The sequence below is a fragment of the Myxocyprinus asiaticus genome, chromosome 44 (genome assembly GCF_019703515.2).
Source record: "Myxocyprinus asiaticus isolate MX2 ecotype Aquarium Trade chromosome 44, UBuf_Myxa_2, whole genome shotgun sequence".
Classification (NCBI taxonomy): Eukaryota; Metazoa; Chordata; class Actinopteri; order Cypriniformes; family Catostomidae; genus Myxocyprinus; species Myxocyprinus asiaticus.
The window spans coordinates 32,212,953-32,231,197 of NC_059387.1; the positions used below are offsets into that span (position 1 = coordinate 32,212,953).

Consider the following 18,245-nt stretch of genomic DNA (forward strand, 5'->3'; position numbering starts at 1 on the left):
TCCCCACTATTTTCACCAGGAACTAGTCAGTTTTTATTGCAATACTTCCTTGTATTGCTTGAATAGCATGCGTACCTCGTAGCGGCTGCTTGACATGCGCTGAAGGCTGAAAAAGCTCTTTTTTCCTCTCCAGCCAAACTCACTCGCGTGATAACCGTGGGTGATTGGTGTCTATTGTTAGCTCGCTCGAGCCTTTACACTATTAGCGCTGTGCATGTATGTGTGACGCTCTGAGTGAGAAACTGCCGTCTGATAAGTGGCAGCTATCTGTGCCCATTATCCGCACCCACTCATGCATTTCGTGATCGCGTAGCGCGCTTCCGGGCATCTCAGAGAAAAATCAAACCACACTCCACACAAAATGGTCCCGTCTTATAAATGGCAGCTCCCCTCAACACACGCGTGAAACTCTACTCCCACCTGTGCATTAAGTGGTCGACATATGTTCCGGGCCGTCTGAACTGTGGAGCAAACACGCTGTCATGCCAGGGACCGATGGCGGGGGAATGGAGACTTCATCCTCATATGGTTCTGAGGATTTGGGAAATGTTTGGCTAAACAGAAGTCAACCTATTTGCCTATGCAAGAAAGCCAACTGCCCTCTTTGGTACTCCATGTCCCAAACCCCGCTGGGAGTGGATGCCTTGGCCAACAAGTGGCTGACGAAACACAAATATGCATTTCCCCCGGTACGTCTCCTCCACTCTGTCATCAGAAAAGTCAGAGAGGACAAGGAAAGGTTCTGTTTGTGCCAAAATGGCCCAACCAGCCATGGTTTCCAGAATGATGGAGATATTAGGCGGCCCTCCATTGGAAATACTGCTGAGGAGGGATCTTCTTTCTCAAGTGCAGGGCATGATTTGGCATGTATGGCCCCTGAACGGAGCACAGCGTATGAGCCAGAACTGGCTCAGTCTATAAGGAACACCATTTTGCAGACTAAAGCATTATCTACGAGACGCCTCTTTGCACTAAAATGGCGTGCGGTTGCGGATTGGTGCTCTTCACGCAACAAAGACCCAGTGAATTGCTCCATAACGGAGATCCTTCAAGAGCGGTTTTACATAGGTCTTACTCCGTCAGCGCTTAAGGTCTATGTAGTGACCATATTGGCATTTCACACCCCAGAGGCTGGTTCCTCTATAGGCAGACATGATCTGATCATAAAGTTCCTTATAGGAGCGAGGTGCTTGAACCGCTCTCGCCCTGCTACGGTTCCAACATGGGACTTAAATCGGGTGTTGAGGGCGCTCACAAGCCTCCCGTTCGAACCATTGGAATCCATTGAGTTGCGTGTGCTCTCTTTAAAGACTGCACTGCTGTTGGATCTGGCCTCAGTAAAACGGGTTGGTGATATACAGGCGCTGTCGGTTGACAGTTCATGTCTGGAATTCGGTCTGGGGCTTTCAAAAGCCACCATCAAACCCAAAAAAGGCTATGTGCCTAAGGTGCTTTCCACACCCTTCTGGGCTCAGATAGTGAACCTACAAGCTTTCTCTTCTCCACCGTCTAATTCGGATGAGGAGCAGTTAGTGCATTTATTATGCCCCTTGCGGCATTGCACATGTACAGTTGAAGTCAGAAGTTTTTATAAACTTAGGCTGAATCATTAAAACTAATTTTTTTAACCACTCCACAGATTTCATATTAGCAAACTATAGTTTGGCAAGTTATTTAGGACATCTACTTTGTACATGACACAAGTCATTTTTCCAACAATTGTTTACAGACAGATTGTTTCACTTTTAATTGACTATATCACAATTCCAGTAGGTCAGAAGTTTACATACACCAAGTTAACTGTGCCTTTAAGCAACTTCTTATAACTCCTGAAAATGATGTCAAGTCTTTAGGTAATTAGCCAATTAGCTTCTGATAGGCTAATTGGAGTCGATTGGAGGTGAACCTGTGGATGTATTTTAAGTTCTGCCTTCAAACTCAGTGCCTCTTTGCTTGACATCATGGAAAATCAAAAGAAATCAGCCAAGACCTCATAAAAAAATATTGTGGACCTCCACAAGTCTGGTTCATCCTTGGGAGCAATTTCTAAATGCCTGAAGGTACCTTTTTCATCTGTACAAACAATAGTATGCAAGTATAAACACCATGGGACCAAATAGCCATCATACTGCTCAGGAAGGAGATGCATTCTGTCTCCTAGAGATGAACGTAGTTTGGTGCGAAAAGTGCAAATCAATCCCAGAACAACAGCAAAGGACCTTGTGAAAATGCTGGAGGAAACAGGTAGACAAGTATCTATATCCACAGTAAACCGAGTCCTATATCGATATAACCTGAAAGGCTGCTCAGCAAGGAAGAAGCCACTGCTCCAAAACCGGTATAAAAAAGCCAGACTACAGTTTGAAAGTGCACATGGGGACAAAGATCTTACTTTTTGGAGAAATGTCCTCTGGTCTGATGAAACAAAAATCGAACTGTCTGGCCATAATGACCATCGTTATGTTTGGAGGAAAAAGGGTGAGGCTTGCAAGCCAAAGATCACCATCCCAACCATGAAGCATGGGGGTATTTTGCTGCAAGAGGGACTGGTGCACTTCACAAAATAGATGGCATCATGAGAAAGGAAAACGATGTGGATATATTGAAGCAACATCTCAAGACATCAGCCAGGAAGTTAAAGCTCGGTCGCAAATGGGTTTTCCAAATGGACAATGACCCCAAACATACCTCCAAAGTTGTGTCAAAATGGCTTAAGGACAACAAAGTCAAGGTATTGGAGTTGCCATCACAAAACCCTGACCTCAGTTTGATAGGAAATTTGTGGGCAGAACTGAAAAAGCGTGTGTGAGCAAGAAGGCCTACAAATTTGACTCAGTTACACCAGTTCTGTCTGGAGGAATGGGACAAAATTCCCATTCTCATTTATTGTGAAAAGCTTGTGGAAGGCTGCCCAAAATGTTTGACCCAAGTTAAACAATTTGAAGGCAATGCTACCAAATACTAACAAAGTGTATGTAAACTTCTGACCCACTGGGAATGTGATGAAAGTAATAAAAGCTGGAATAAATCATTCTCTCTACTATTATTATTCTTAAAATAAAGTAGTGATCTTACAAGACAGGGAATGTTTTCTATGATTAAATGTCAGGAATTGTGAAAATCTGAGTTTAAATGTATTTGGCTAAGGTGTATGTAAACTTCTGACTTCAACTGTATATGGAGCGCACTCGCCAGTTTAGACTGTCAGATCAGCTCTTTGTTTGTTATGGAGGATGCACAAAAGTCATGTCCATCTCCAAACAAAGGCTTTCTCTCTGGGTCATTGATGCATTGCCCTCGCTTATGAGTCACAGGGCATTAGATGCCCTACTGGCATAAAGGCGCATTCAACTAGAGGCATGGCTTACTCAAGGGCATGGACAAACGGTATATCCCTACAGGATGTTTGTTTTGCAGCAGGATGGTCTTCGCAGAACACGTTCGCAAGGTTTTATAACCTAGACGTGGCGTCCATCACTTCGTGAGTCCTCTCTGTCTAGAGAGCTACTATTCCTTCACCCAGCATGTGAACCCGAGCTCCTTATTCGTGCGGGCTACCTGTTATAATTTTAATACAGCTGCCTCGGTAGGCCGCTATCCAATTTACGCCCACTAGAAGTCACAAGCACTTCCAATAGAATAAAACCTCCCTCCCTACCTCTGGTTATGAAGGGGTTAATTATTCATGTGCACTATATGACTCATCTAGATCCTCAGATTAAGATTAATTTTCCATCTGGTTTTCACCATGTAGGGTTATTCATTTTCATACACACTTGAAGACATATAAGTCATCGCCCGAAGGGCCGTGACCTCATATAAACATTCTTCTAAGCTGTTGTACCCTGGTACATCTAGGGTATGATGCTACATAGTGCGGCGTGATAGCATTCAAATGCAATGTCGAGTGAACAGAATCGATAGGGAATGTTTCCGGTTACTCATGTAACCTGGGTTCCCTGAGATGAAGGGAATGAGACATTGCAAAACTTGGCCGCACTACTACATCAGAGTTTCGAGGAACGAGCGATGCGTTCTTGTCCCTCAGTCAGAAATTATATAGAGCAAATGCGTGCCTAAAGGGGCGGAGCTCAAACATCATTGCCAATCACAAGATTGGCGTTATGATACAAGGGCTTCATCTAGGTCATGGAAAAGGGATTTTCTCCATAGCGTTCAAATGCAATGTCTCGTTCCCTTCATCTCAGGGAACCGAGGTTACGTGAGTAACCGGAGACGTTTTTGACCATTCTGGCGCCCTAGGTGAGATCGTTGTTGTTGACGTGTGGAGGCGGTGGTGTATTAGCAACTTGCATAATTTGTGGTGTGTGTGCCCACCTTGTAAATGGGATGCCAATGTTCACTCTGGTTTTACTCTATTCTCTGTGTCTTTTAGCAAGTCTTCAAATTTTGGCGAAGCTCAATTTATTTTCCTCTGTACCAGTGTTATTATAGTTTCTGATTTTTAATTTAGTTTTTATTTCTATTTTATATTCAATTTGTCATTATAATTTAGTTTAGATTTAGTTTTCTCAGTGCTTTTTAGTTTCAGTTTAGTTAGTATTTATTTTAGTTTTAGTAGTTTTATGGCCAAAGCTGAGCATTTACTGGTGTCATTTAAAGAGTCTAACATCATTACGTTTCTCTGGGCAGTCCTGTGTTACGTCTATCTAGTGGTATTTTCATGTTTAATGTGGATTATAAATGTTGCAAATTTTATAATATAGGGTGAATATGGGCAAAGTGACAAAAGACATTTAAGCTTGATCCACACTGGATCCATATGCATTTCATTAAATGATTATAAATCATTACTAAACTAATCTTTGGGCAGTATACAATTAAAGGTAAAAAATTAAAGTTCTCTAATCATTTACTCAACCTCATGCCATTCCAGATGTGTATGACTTTCTTTCTTCTGCTGAACACAAATTAAGATTTTTAGAAGAATATTTCAGCTCTGTATGTCCTCACAATGCAAGTCAATAGGGGCCAAAACTTAAAAACTTAAAAAACTCCAAAAAGCACATAAAGGCAGCATAAAAGTTATGCGTAAGACTCCAGTGGTTAAATCCATGTCTTTAGAAGCGATATGATAGGTGTGGGTGAGAAACAGATCAATATTTAAGTTCCTTTTTTACTGTAAACCTTGATATCAGCAGTCTCCTTGGCAATCATGATTTCAAGCTTGATTATATTTCCCAGCGCCATCTAGTGCTCTGTAAACTCTACTAGTAAGTGTAATCAAGCTTGAAATCATGATCGTTCCTGTAGACTGCAATTGCAAGATGTACAGTGAAAAAGGATATCCATTTTGGCCTGTTCTCACCCAAAACAGATTAGATCACTTCAGAAGACATGGATTAAACCACTGGAGTCTTATGGATGACTTTTATGCTGCCTTTATGTGCTTTTTGGAGTTTAAGTTTTTAAGTTTTGGCCCCTATTGACTTGCATTGTGAGGACATACAGAGCTGAAATATTCTTCTAAAAATCTTTGTTTATGTTCAGCAGAAGAAAGAAAGTCATACACATCTGAGATGGCATAAGAGCGAGTTAATTTTCGGGTCATCTATCCCTTTATCTTTTTGAGGTATAAAATTGATGATTTTACTTTGGGTTGTGTGGCAGAACTCATTTCATGACCACTGGTGGGAAAAGCAATGGTAAAGAAAATGACAGAAATTTGAGGTAAATCTAGTTAAGCTTATAAGCAAGTAAAAGTTAACTTAATGTTATGTTGTGAAAATGTAGAAGAAAATAAAAAAATTAATTTCAAATATATTTCCTTGAGAATAATTTTTCCTCTGTCCCAATTTACCAGTAAGCCCTGCTGCTTAAACACATCTGGGATTTGGTCAAAAGAGGATCTTCAAAGGTTCTGCTTCCCAGTATTGAATATTTCTTCATTTTTGCTTTTGACTAAAGACATCCTAAGCTTTCTTCAAAGATGTAATGTTAGGTTATGTAGCGTTTGGATCATAATTCAAAGTGTCAAGAAAAGAAAATCATTTTTATTTTATTTTAGTTCGTTTTGGAGTAAAAAAAAGTATTTTAGTTTAGTTTCAGTTTTTTCCAATAATTTCAGTTTTTATTTTAGTTAACGAAAATGATATGAGTTTTTATTTTCATTTTCATTATCTATACTAACACTGCTCTGTACACATCTGCCATGGTTGTTCATATTCCCCCGACTGATCCAAGTAGCCACGCCCCAAACTCACACTATAGGTTGAGCTAGAACTAGATGGGTGGAGCTGAGTGAGCCGCTCAAAATATAAACATCAATGTATTGATAGTGCCTGGGAAACTCAGTGTTTATACTTTTGGGTGAGGTAAACCCATGAATTGGCTTACTTATAGTTTTTAAAAAACAGTAAACTGGGAAAGTATAATGTATTTTGACACGTCACCTTTAAGCTCATGTGTCCCAATTCACATACATCTATTAAAGGAATATTCCGGGTTCAATACAAGTTAAGCTCAATCGACAGCATTTGTGGCATGATGTTGATTACCACAAAAAATTATTTAAACTCTTCCCTCCCTTTCTTTAAAAAAGCAAAAATCCAGTTTACAGCGAGGCACTTAAAAATGGAAGTGAATGGGGCCAATCTTTAAACGTTAAAATGCAAAAGTATAGCGATTTTATTACACTAAACTCATGTTAACACACATATTGTTTACGTCTTTTGGCTATACTTTTGAAACAGTTAGTATTTTAATGTTTAAAGATTGTCCCATTCACTTCCATTTTAGTGCCTCTCTGTAACCCAGATTTTGCTTTTTTTTAAGAAAAGGAGGAGCCATTTATTTTCATGGTAATCAACATTATGCCACAAATGCTGTCGATTGAGCTTAACTTGAACAAAAACTATGAAACTTTTGGTAAAGCACATGGGCATACTTTTAAGTATGAAGAAGGGCAGAACTCGAGTATTGAGCGGCGACACAAAATTTTATTTTTATACCACATCACAGAAGTATTGCAAACCAGCCATCTTAGCACATGGATTTGTGTGCAATATTAGCCCAAAAAATATGTAATGGAAATATTATTGGAACACACTAATTCTAATCTTGCCTTTGAAAGGGAAAACCTAGAAATATCTGGGAATTTTATAATTTTAATTTCCAGGCCTGGAAAATCATGGAAATAACATCATAAAAGGTCATGGACATTTCTATCGTAAGTAGAACTTTTCCAGTTATGTTCATTTTGCAATTGCAAACAATTCTCATGAACAATTGGAAAATCATGGAATGGTCATGGAAATGCATTGATCAAAAAGTGAGGGAACCCTAGTACAGACAGTATGCAAGATAATGGAACTCAGCCCAATAGTCTCTATCCAATGTAACCAAATCTCTGTTCTTGCACCCTACAGGTTTGTGTCAGAGAAGTGAGAGAGAAATAGAGGAGAGATAGAAGATAAACGAGAGAGATAAAGTGCTTGTGATGTTGCGTGGGGATGATGCAGAATATCAGCGCCGGTATCACACTCTGGGCAGCTCCACCCGCCGCCTTTCAAACCCTGACATGGAGGCCTTCGCTAAGCTCCACAAGGGCGGCGACGTGGAGCACCAGCGGAACAAATACCCTCCACAGCACGCTGCCACACTGGTCAACACTAACTGCGCACGACAGCAGGTAGCTGTTGTTTGTATGTATGTAAATGCATGGAAAATGTTAAGCAGAGGGGGAAAGAGTGCTATGCATTGTGTTTTAGTGTGTGTGCTTGTGGATTTCTTAAAGAAATTGTCAAAATGGTGGCCTGTAGTGGCTAGCACATGTGCTTTGAAAATGTCGAGCCTTGACACTCATATGGGAGATGCAGGTTTGAATCCAGCCTGTTTTGTATCCCAATCCCCCCCAGCTAGGATAGAATTTTTAAAAATGTTTTCCATCCATTTTGGTTGCAGGAATGCTACATATGTCCTGTTTTCTTAATGTGAGTAGAATGTTATTTAAAGGTTAGCATAACATATATATATTCCTCAAATCAGCTTAATGTGTATTAACAACTTATCATTCCAATAGTGAGGCTTTACTGTCCACGTTATTGAAAATGAGAACTATAGAAAAAGTGGGAACTATAAAAAAAAAAGTCTTTCTTTAATATAGCGCTCAGAACAATGTGAGAACTTCGCTATCAGCTTAAAAATCTGTTGCTTATGGAACATTTAAACAATGTTACAATTAAATACTACATACATCTAATGGACGTTGCATTTAAGTAAACAAGAAATAGTGTACACAACCCATTTTTATTTTGTAACTTGACACTTGGAATGAAACAGAATATTCAACATGAAAAACATGTAGATTTTAGTCATCAGGAATGGAATGGATTGTGAAAAGTGATGGGTGATTGGAGGTGAGGGGTTGAAAAATAGGAGGGATTGGTGATGTCAGATGAAAAGAAAAGTAGTTTTAGAGATGGAGCAAAGACAAAGAGATGTTTGCAAAAATGTGCGCTGAGCAGCAAGGTGTTGTGAGAAAGTATAAATATGTTCAATTTTGACTATGTTGACAACATTATTTTAAGATTGTTCCTAACATTTATACAGCATTTGCATTATGTGAGTTTTCTTTTCTGTTTGTCTATAGAAATTGCAGATAGTAATATTGTGATGTCAAAATATTGACAAGGCCTTTGATTAGAGTTTTCTGCATGTCATGTAATATTTTTCAGTTGTTTTTCCCTCTCACCTTTCCCATCTGTCTTTCTTCCTCACACCTCTAATTATCTCTTCCCTTCCCTTCACCCTCCTTCTCTTTGCAGTCAATCTTTATTTAATTATTTTTATTAGCATTTATATTTGTTGCTATTTTCTTCCACATGTTCACATATTCTTTTCCTCCTCATCGAGTCTCATTCACTAGCCCTGCATATGTATGTTTTTTTCCTAAAAAACCTGTGCAAACGTTTTGATGCAGAAATCATGATTCATCAATATGTTTGCACTTAAATGTGTTCTAAATTAAGAATAAAAGAGAGCCAACTGAAACCACATTTATGCAAAAAAAAAATCACAGACTTTTTAAAGGAATATTCTGGTTTCAATGCAAGTTATGATTAATAGACAGCATTTGTGGCATAATATTGTCCCTTCTTTGCTTATAAAAAGAAATTCTGTAACAGAGAGGCACTTGCAATGGAAGTGAATGGGGCCAATCCGTAAACGTTAAAATACTCACTGTTTCAAAAGGATAGCCATAAGACATCAACAGTATGCGTGTTAATGTGATTTTTGTGTGATAAAATCGCTTACTAACCTAATCTATGTATAGTTATATCCAACTTTACAACCTTGTTGCCATGGTGACCATAAAAACGATGATTTAAACAACTTCAGAGCTCAAATAATACATGAGTTTTAACAAAAGAATTCATGCAAGTCCTTTAATAAAATTATAAGCTTCACATTTTTACCTTTAAACCTTCCAAAAATTGGCCCCATTCACTTCCATTGTAAGTGCCTCACTGTAACCACAATTGTTTTTCTTCAACATTAGGTAATCAACATTATGCCACAAATGCTGTTGACAGAGCTTTACTTGTATCGAACTTGTAATGTTCCTTTTAGCTCTAAAAGCATGGAATATGTTAAGCTGAACTGTTTTTTTTATACTGTTTATTTTATTATTAGAAATGGAATAACTATGTGACTGTACAAGTCTTATTTATAATGAACAAAAATGATGTGTTTTGTAATTCGATTTGATATTGGTTCTAAATAAAACTTCTGTGAATCACATGTAGTTTATGCTTATATGAACAGTGTATATTGTGTTTCAACTGGTTTTAAGAATGGCACACCTGGCTTACTCGAGGATGTGCACATGCAAACTTTTGTTGTGCATGTAAGTACGCAACTTGTACTCATTTATTAATAAATGAGACTGTTTTTCCACAACTCTCTCTTTCTTTTCAGCCTTTACTCTCTCTTTCTTTCATGATCAGTTTCCTCTCCTCCTTGGAATCGGTCCATCCTTTCCTCTATTTGCGCAGTAAATTTACCCAGCTGACTGCTTTCGCCATCTCAAAGCACCACTGGAATGAGAAAGAGAGGTAGAGAAAGAGGAGTCTGCCGTTACCATGGTAACTAGCCCATATAGGGAAATCAAAGATATCACATAGCTAGCTGGCATAAGGCAAGAGAGACAGAGGAATTCATTGAAGGACTGGGCAGGGTGATGTTCAAGTCATGAAATGGCATTCGCAAACTATTTTACTTCCAGATTATGACATATTTCAGTGAAACAGGATATTCGATGAAGAAAAATCGAGTTGTACGGTTGGATTTTATTCTGTCGATCGGAACTAATTGGATCTTAAAAAGTGGGTTTGGCTCAGAATTGAGTTAAAGCTGATTTTGAGTTTGCAGTGGATTGTGGAGGGCTGCCCCCCTCCTGAAACAGTGCCAACACACAATTTTGAGGAAGCTTTTTGAATGGGACGTGGCGACTGAAAGTCAAGTTCACTCTCCAGAGCATCTTGATGTATTCCTATGGTAATGCTTCATTTTCAAATCTATTGTTATTTGCTACTATAGAGTGCAACAGTTTGGTTCTGAAAGTAAAAATCACATTCATTCTCTCCATAGGTGAACTGATTTTTCACTACCTCGAGGTTCAAGGTTGTTAATCGATGGTATATGCTTCTTTTCAAGCCCTCAGTACGCATTATTTCAACTACATTTAAAAAAAATAATTAATAGCCAAATTACTGTTGATTTGCAGAGAATCAGAGAACTGTGGGCAACAAAGTGCGGCAAAAGAGCTTTGCAGCGACCGTCTACTCCCATTACACACTGTTAATAAATCAGTCAAGTTAGTCTCCTATACACTCTTGAACTACTTGTATCTGCATACTTTGCAATAAACTTCAAATATTTTGTTTCTATACTTTAAATGAACAACTTTAAATCAATATTTTTACATTTTTCCACTGTTTTTAAATCGATTACGTCATTTGCAATGGCGAATGTTGTTCATTCTCTCATTAAAGATGGTAAGTCTTGTATGTTAAAGTATTTTAAAAAACGTTTTTTTTTTTTTTTTTGCTTTGCACAACTTTGTTGTGTTGCGATTCACCTTGGAGCTGGTTGGTTTGGTTCACGGCTTACAACTCTTTTATGAAGGCTTTGATGAAATCCCTATGGAAGAAATAAATAGGAAAAACTCTTCTGGAACTATGACAGCTGAAAAAGTGAGAGGGCACTGTTGCTCTCTATTGCCATAACCTTTATTACATTACAATTAAATGGCAGTAAACTAGTCTACTGTGTTAAGTATTCCCAAGATTTTAAAAAGGCTGCATTACCCACAAAAGTAGCTTAACACAATGTTTAAATAGCTAAATGCATATTGGTTAACATTAATCAATGCCTGGCAGCCTTGATGACGTAAACCGAAAAGGAAAGTCATTTCAGCAATTTTAATTTCATGTAGACTTTTCATGTTTGCCGTGAGATTATTGTTGTGGAAACCTATGTCATCGTAGCAAAGGTGTAGGTGTTTTTTATGGCATGCCAGTGTGGAAGCAGGTGTGGTCTGCCGCAGTGTCTCAGAGAGAGAGAAAGAGAGAGAGAGAGAGATGTATCAAGGGAGAGATAGTTTGTCTGTGAGAGTATGTTTGCAAGCCCAAGAGAGACACTTAAATAATGGGAGAGAGACAGAGGGGTTGAGAAAAAGAGAGGGAGAGAAATAGGAAGAGTGGAAGGTGTGTTTTTCATCTCTTTTCTCTTCTTCCTCAATAGCTCACATACTAATCTACAGTTGCTGTAACTAAAACCCTTCTTCTGTGGTTGAGAGTATGTTTCTGTGTGTTTTACTATGTATTTGTGTGTCTATTTACAGTACATGTGATGTGGAATAGGGCATTGCTGCTCGCATTTTTGCTGGTCTGAGCGATTAGCTAAATAATTGCTGTCTCTAAGCATACTGTACTTACTTCCTACCTAGACAGCATTTTTTTAGGCAGTATAGGCACATTGGGATGTTCTGTTTGAATGTACCCAAAAAGTGCTGTCTAGGTAGGCTGCCTTCTACATTATGAGATGCAACCAAAATGAGATGTTAAAGAAGCACATCCTAAATTTTACATTCACTCTTTCTGAAATCACTTTTTACTCAAATTAATATTTCTAAGTGTTGGTTTACTTTTGAAAGTATATTTCTGTATAGACATACCTTAAAGGGATAGTTATCTCATCATTTACTCACCCTCATGCCATCCCAGATGTGTATGACTTTCTTTCTTCTCCTGAACACAAACAAAGGTTTTTAGAAGAATATCTCAGCTCTGTAGGTCCATTCAATGCAAGTGGATGGTGGCCAGAACTTTAAAGCTCCAGAAGCACATAAAGGCAGCATAAAAGTAATCTATACCAGAAGAACTCCAGTGGTTTAATCCATGTCTTCTGAAGATATATGATAGGTGTAGGTGAGAAAGATATCAATATTAAAGTCCCTTTTTGACTATTAATTCTCCTCCCTGCACAGTAGGAGGTGATATGCACGAAGAATGTTAATCGCCAAAAAACAAAAGAAGAAGAATCTGGAAGTGAAAGTGAAAGTGGAGATTTATAGTAAAAAGGACTTAAATATTGTTCTGTTTCTCACCCACACCTACAGTATCATATCACTTCTGAAGACACAGATTTAACCACTGGAGACATATGGCTTACTTTTATGCTGCCTTTATGTGCTTTTTGAGCTTTAAAATTTTGGCCACCATTCACTTGCATTGAATGGACATACAGAGCTGAGATATTCTTCTAAAAATCTTTGTTTGAGTTCTGCAAGAAAAACTCTGGGACAGCAGGAGGGTGAGTAAATGAGAGAATTTTCATTTTGGGTGAATTATCCATTTAAAGTCCTGGCTACTAAACAAAGTTATTTTCACCGTTATTGCTTAGAATAAAAGATAAGTTGTCCATTTGTGACAACCTGCCCCAATAGTGAGGCATGTTGCCTGCAATTAAACAAGTGACTTCACATCACTCACTCCCTATCACATCCACCAACACCAAAAATGGTAAAGGTAACATACAAAAATATCAAAACATTGTGTCGACCATCAAATAATGTAATTGATAAATTGTATGAATTTATGACATTTAAAACACATGTGACAACCTGCCCCGATAAAAATTTGGCAGCATGCCCCAACCTGACTTTCATGAAAAATATCTTTGTCTTAAGGAAACAGTCAATAAAAATCTGCCTTTCATAACAAAGTTGACCCATGCCTTAATGCCTGCCAGTCTGGATCGATAATGTTCACTGTTTAATCCAACAGCTATAACAAAAATGCGGCAAAGTTTTTCAAAGCACTGTGTCTACAACTTGCTTGAATTTGTGCCAGATCACGAAACATGACATTATGGTGCCTTATAAGGTTAAAGGTGTAACTTATTACTGTTTTCTCTCTCTCTCTCTCTCTCTCTCCCTCTTTCACCCCTCTGTGCCAACCCCTCTCCACTTCTCATTTTCCTGCTCACCCTCTTTCTCTCTTAGCAACCACATTATTGGAGTTTTAAGGTGAATATGAGATGAGGTCTTTTTGGATGTGTGTGTGTGCATGTTTATCTGTGTTTCTGCATGTTTGTGCGTGTCCAAACACATTAACTTTAATTACCTTCATGGGGAAATTCAGGTACAAAACAGAAGCAACATCAAAAATAATTTACATCACGATGACTAAAAAAACAAAACAGCATAAAATAAATGAAAAGTTATAATGAGTTGGCTGCAAATGGAATCAGATGCATGAATGGTTGTAAAAGATATTGTGCAACAAAAAAAGAGGCATTAGACCACCTAAGGATCCCTAGATTTACCTAATTTAAAATGTACTAAATGTACTTTTCTTTTTGTTGTCATTTTATGAATGGTTAAGGACGTTAATGGATGATTCAAAACTCTTTCCCCTAATTTGGTCAACGAAATATACTCAGATCAATTGTGCCTTTGAGTCAGACACAAATAATGTGCTGTACATCGTTTTGAATGAAAAGCATGTGCTAAAAACAACCTGGAAGTTCTTTGACAGCTTCAGGCATCTGGAAACGCATGGCTTGCTCTGGTTGGATTGGCCCCAGGTGTACTGATAAGCCTACAACATGCTGGAATACAACGAGAACTGTCCGTTGTGCTGAATTAGGTGCCTTCATGCCTGCTGAATTTTTTTATACATATATAAATTAAGTTTCAACATTATTAATATGAACATTAATAATGAATACCAATAATGAATAGATTATTTGATTCAGCAGATACTTTTCATACTAAGTGATTAAAAATACATTTATTGCTTGGACAGTTTTGCCCTGGAGTGGTTTGCTCAAGAACCCAGTGTGGATATAGCAGGTTTCATCTCAGTATTTCTCCAGTCTCTGGGTTCTCCCTTATTCATTTAACCTGTAACATATACACAGGGCTTAATAGTTCAAATATTCATTTGTCAGACAACCAGAGTAGTTCAGGTCAATGTTTCAAGTATGCACTTCCGGATAGGGCTTGTAATTAATTAATAAATTAAATGCATTATTTATTATTTTTATTATTTTTTATTATTATTATAAATATTTTGATTATATACACACATTTATGTTAAATTATATTATTTCTTTATATATTATTACTTAATAGGGACCACTTTAAAATAATGTTCCACTTGTTAACAATGAACAATAAGTTTTTTTTTTGTTTTTTTTACTGCATTTATAATTCTTTGTTGATGTTAGTTTATAAAAATACAACTGTTCGTTATTAGTTCATGTTAGTTCAGAATGCATTAAGCAATGTTAATGTATACAACTTTTAATGTAAAAAAAAAAATAAAAAATATTACAACCCCAACTCAAAAAGAGTTGGGATAGTATGAAAAAAGCTAATAAAAACAAATAGGAGTGATTTGTAAATTATATTCACTCTTTGCTCTATTGAAAACACTACAACTAAACATTATATGATGTTTTACCTCGTGAATGTCATTGTTTTTTTGAAAATGTATAGTAATTTCAAATCAGATGATTGTAACACGCTCCAAAAAAGTTGAGACGGGGCAATTTAAGACTAATAACAATTTGACAAGTTGAAATAACAAGGCGATGTGAAACAGGAGATGTTAAACAGGTGAGGCATTCGTGTCATAGTATATAAGGAGCCTCCAAAAACAGCCTAGTCCTTCAAGAGCAAGAATCATTCGAGACTTGTCAATTTGCCAACAGATGCTTCAGCAAATAATCCAGCACTTTGAGAACAATGTTCCCCAAAGACAAATTGGAAGGATTTTCAGCATTTCACCCACTACAGTGCACAATATAGTTAAAAGATTCAAGGAATATGGTCAAATCTCGGTGCGTAAAGGGCAAGACGAAAACCACTTCTGAATGCACGTGTTCTCTGATCCCTCAGACATCACTGTCTTAAAAAACATCATTCATCTGTAATGGATATCATGAACATGGGCTTGGGATTACTTTAGTAAACCTTTGTTAGTCAACACCACTCGCCGTTGCATCCACAGATGCAAGTTAAGACTTTACTATGTAAAGGAGAAGCCATACATCAACACTGTTCAGAAGCGCTGTCAAATTCTCTGGGCTCGGTCTCATCTTGATGGAAAGTAGAACCGTGGAACTGTGTTTTTTGGTCTGAAGTCCACATTTCAAAAAGTTTTGGAAAAACAAAGCCGTCGCACATCTGTGAGAACACCATGAATGCAGACAGATATGTACAAATTTTGGAGCAGCATGTACTGCCATCCAGCACCGTCTTTTCCAGGGACATCCTGGCATTTTCCAGCAGAACAACTTCAAACCACATACTGCCCGGATTTCAAGTGCATGGCTGTGTTATCAGAGAGTGTGGGTGCTAGATTGGCCTACCTGCAGTCCTGACCATCTCCAATTGAGAATGTGTGGCACATTATGAAGCACACCATATGGAAACGAAGACCCCATACAATTGTGCAGCTAAAGACCTACATAATGGATGAATGGGGGAAATTCCACTTTTTAAACTTAACAAACTTTTGTCTTCAGTGCCCAAATGCTTAATAAGTGTTATTAGAAGAAATGGTGATGTTTCACATGGTAAACACTCGACTGTCCCAACTTTTTTGGAGCGTGTTGCAATCATCTGATTTGAAATTACTGTACATAAAAAAAACAAAAAAAAACAAACAATGAAATTCACAAGGTAAAACATCATACAATATAGCAAAGGGTGAATATAATTTACAAATCACTCCTTTTTGTTTTTATTTGAATTTTTCATACTGTCCCAACTTTTTCGGAATTGGGGTTGTAATATATGTTGAAATTAACATGAACTAAGATTAATAAATGCTGTAAAAGTACTGTTCATTGTTAATTTAAATGAACTAATAGTTAGCAAATATTAACAAATGGAAATTAGCAACTGTAAAGCGTTACCATTTAAAATATAATGTTATTGTTTAATTTTAGTGTAACTTGTTTTGTGCATATGCTTTTACTTACAGGATCCACAACTCAATCTACAGCATATGTGGCATAATGTTGATTACCACAAAACAATTATTTTGACTCACCCCTCCTTTTCTCCAAAAAAAAAAAAAAAAATCCAGTGAGGCACTTACAATGGAAGTGAATGGGGACAAAGTTTGGAGACCTTAAAGGCAGAAATGTGAAACTTTTAATTTGATAAATTCACTTCCATTAATTCTTGTTTAAACTTGTGTATTATTTGAGATGTAAAGTTGTTTATATCATCATTGTTTGGGTCGTATTAGGGTTTATGGTGTTATGTCATGATGCGAAGAAGTTGTAAAATTTGCTATAACTTTGCACAGAAAAGGTTAATTAGCATAGGTTAATTAAAATCATGTTATCATGCATATTGTTTGTCTTGCGGCTATACTTTTAAAAAAGTCTTTTTACGTTTAAAGATTGGCCCCATTCACTTCTATTGTAAGTGCCTCACTGTAACCTAGAGGTTTATTTTTTTTTAAAGACATTTACAAAATTGACAAATTAAGATGATCCTTACTCAAAATTACTACTTCAGAACAAAATTAACCATTACCTGTTAATTTCAAACACATTTGACATTTTATTACATCTCAAGGATTCTGTAAACAAAATAATCTCTATTATGATTGGATGAGTCGATGTGAGCCCACTTTGAACATTTTTCAGATCAAATCTATTCATCCCACTTTAAAAACACAATATAAGGGACTTTAACCCCTGCAACAGGGGTGCTTTTTACCCCAAATGCTATCCTTTGACTTATTGGACAGTTATTGAAAAATGTTTGATTTATTGACCTTAAACAAAACTGAAAATGATAAATAAGTATTTTTGAAATGTGTTAATTTCAGGGATTTTCATTAGGTAAATAAATTAGTAACATTTTTAAAAAATTATAAAAATGAGATCAAATTGCCTCAAAATCAACCAATAGACACCACATGCAAAGATCTCATGGAACAGGACATTTTTCCAGTTCATAGTGACAAACAGGTGTTTAGGAAAGTCTTATCTTGCTATTTAGTGTTTTGGGAGAAAATAAAATCAATGGAGCCTTTAGCCCCGTAGTACCCAACCTTTTAATTCCTCTTATAATGTCTCTTTGATTTGCTCATAATGTACCACCCCAGTGTTCTTTACAATGCACTCTACAGCCACATCACTGTGTATCACTGCCTAACTTAACGTCCTAGATTAAAGTTTTTCTTCCCTAATTAATCGATCAAAAGACTTTGAACGAGGTGAACCGTTTAGCATCTGTATGACAGGTGGATCAATATTATGAGCTGATTTCCTCGGTTTCCTCCTTGGTGCTATGTGTGACTATATATTCCTGGAAGCAGTCAAGACATGGACCTCAATGATAAACTCTACTGTGAAATACTGAAGTTGTCAAGCTCAGATGTGTGAGTCTCTCAGCTCTGCAGTGTGACTCGCTCAACCATAGAGAGAACCCACAGGAGTGACATTGCACGGAGCTGTCACTTCAGAAACATATGCAGACCCTGTCACTGACAACAAACCACTAAAGTAACTGAGACTCCAGGAACAGCTTACAGAAGATGCTGACTGTCTGCTCAGGTTAAGGGACTCCTACTAGATAACTATGTACCTGGAATATTATCCAATAATACCTTGATTTTAGGACACATTCATATGTAAATGCTTATCTGAGGGTTAGAAAATTGTGAGGAATTGTACATACAACACAATTT

At 37.3% G+C, this 18,245-nt stretch overlaps 1 protein-coding gene across 1 annotated transcript in view; it reads left to right on the plus strand.

Moving 5' to 3' along the window:
* The window catches only part of LOC127434419 (SRC kinase signaling inhibitor 1-like), a 77,826-nt gene that overhangs the window by 22,714 nt on the left and 36,867 nt on the right, over nucleotides 1-18,245 (plus strand). Inside the window, exons 2-3 of the mRNA XM_051687154.1 lie at nucleotides 7,389-7,651; nucleotides 13,529-13,552. Coding sequence (XP_051543114.1) covers nucleotides 7,460-7,651; nucleotides 13,529-13,552 — 216 coding nt within the window. The 5' untranslated portion in view covers nucleotides 7,389-7,459. The remainder of the gene's footprint in view (nucleotides 1-7,388; nucleotides 7,652-13,528; nucleotides 13,553-18,245) is intronic.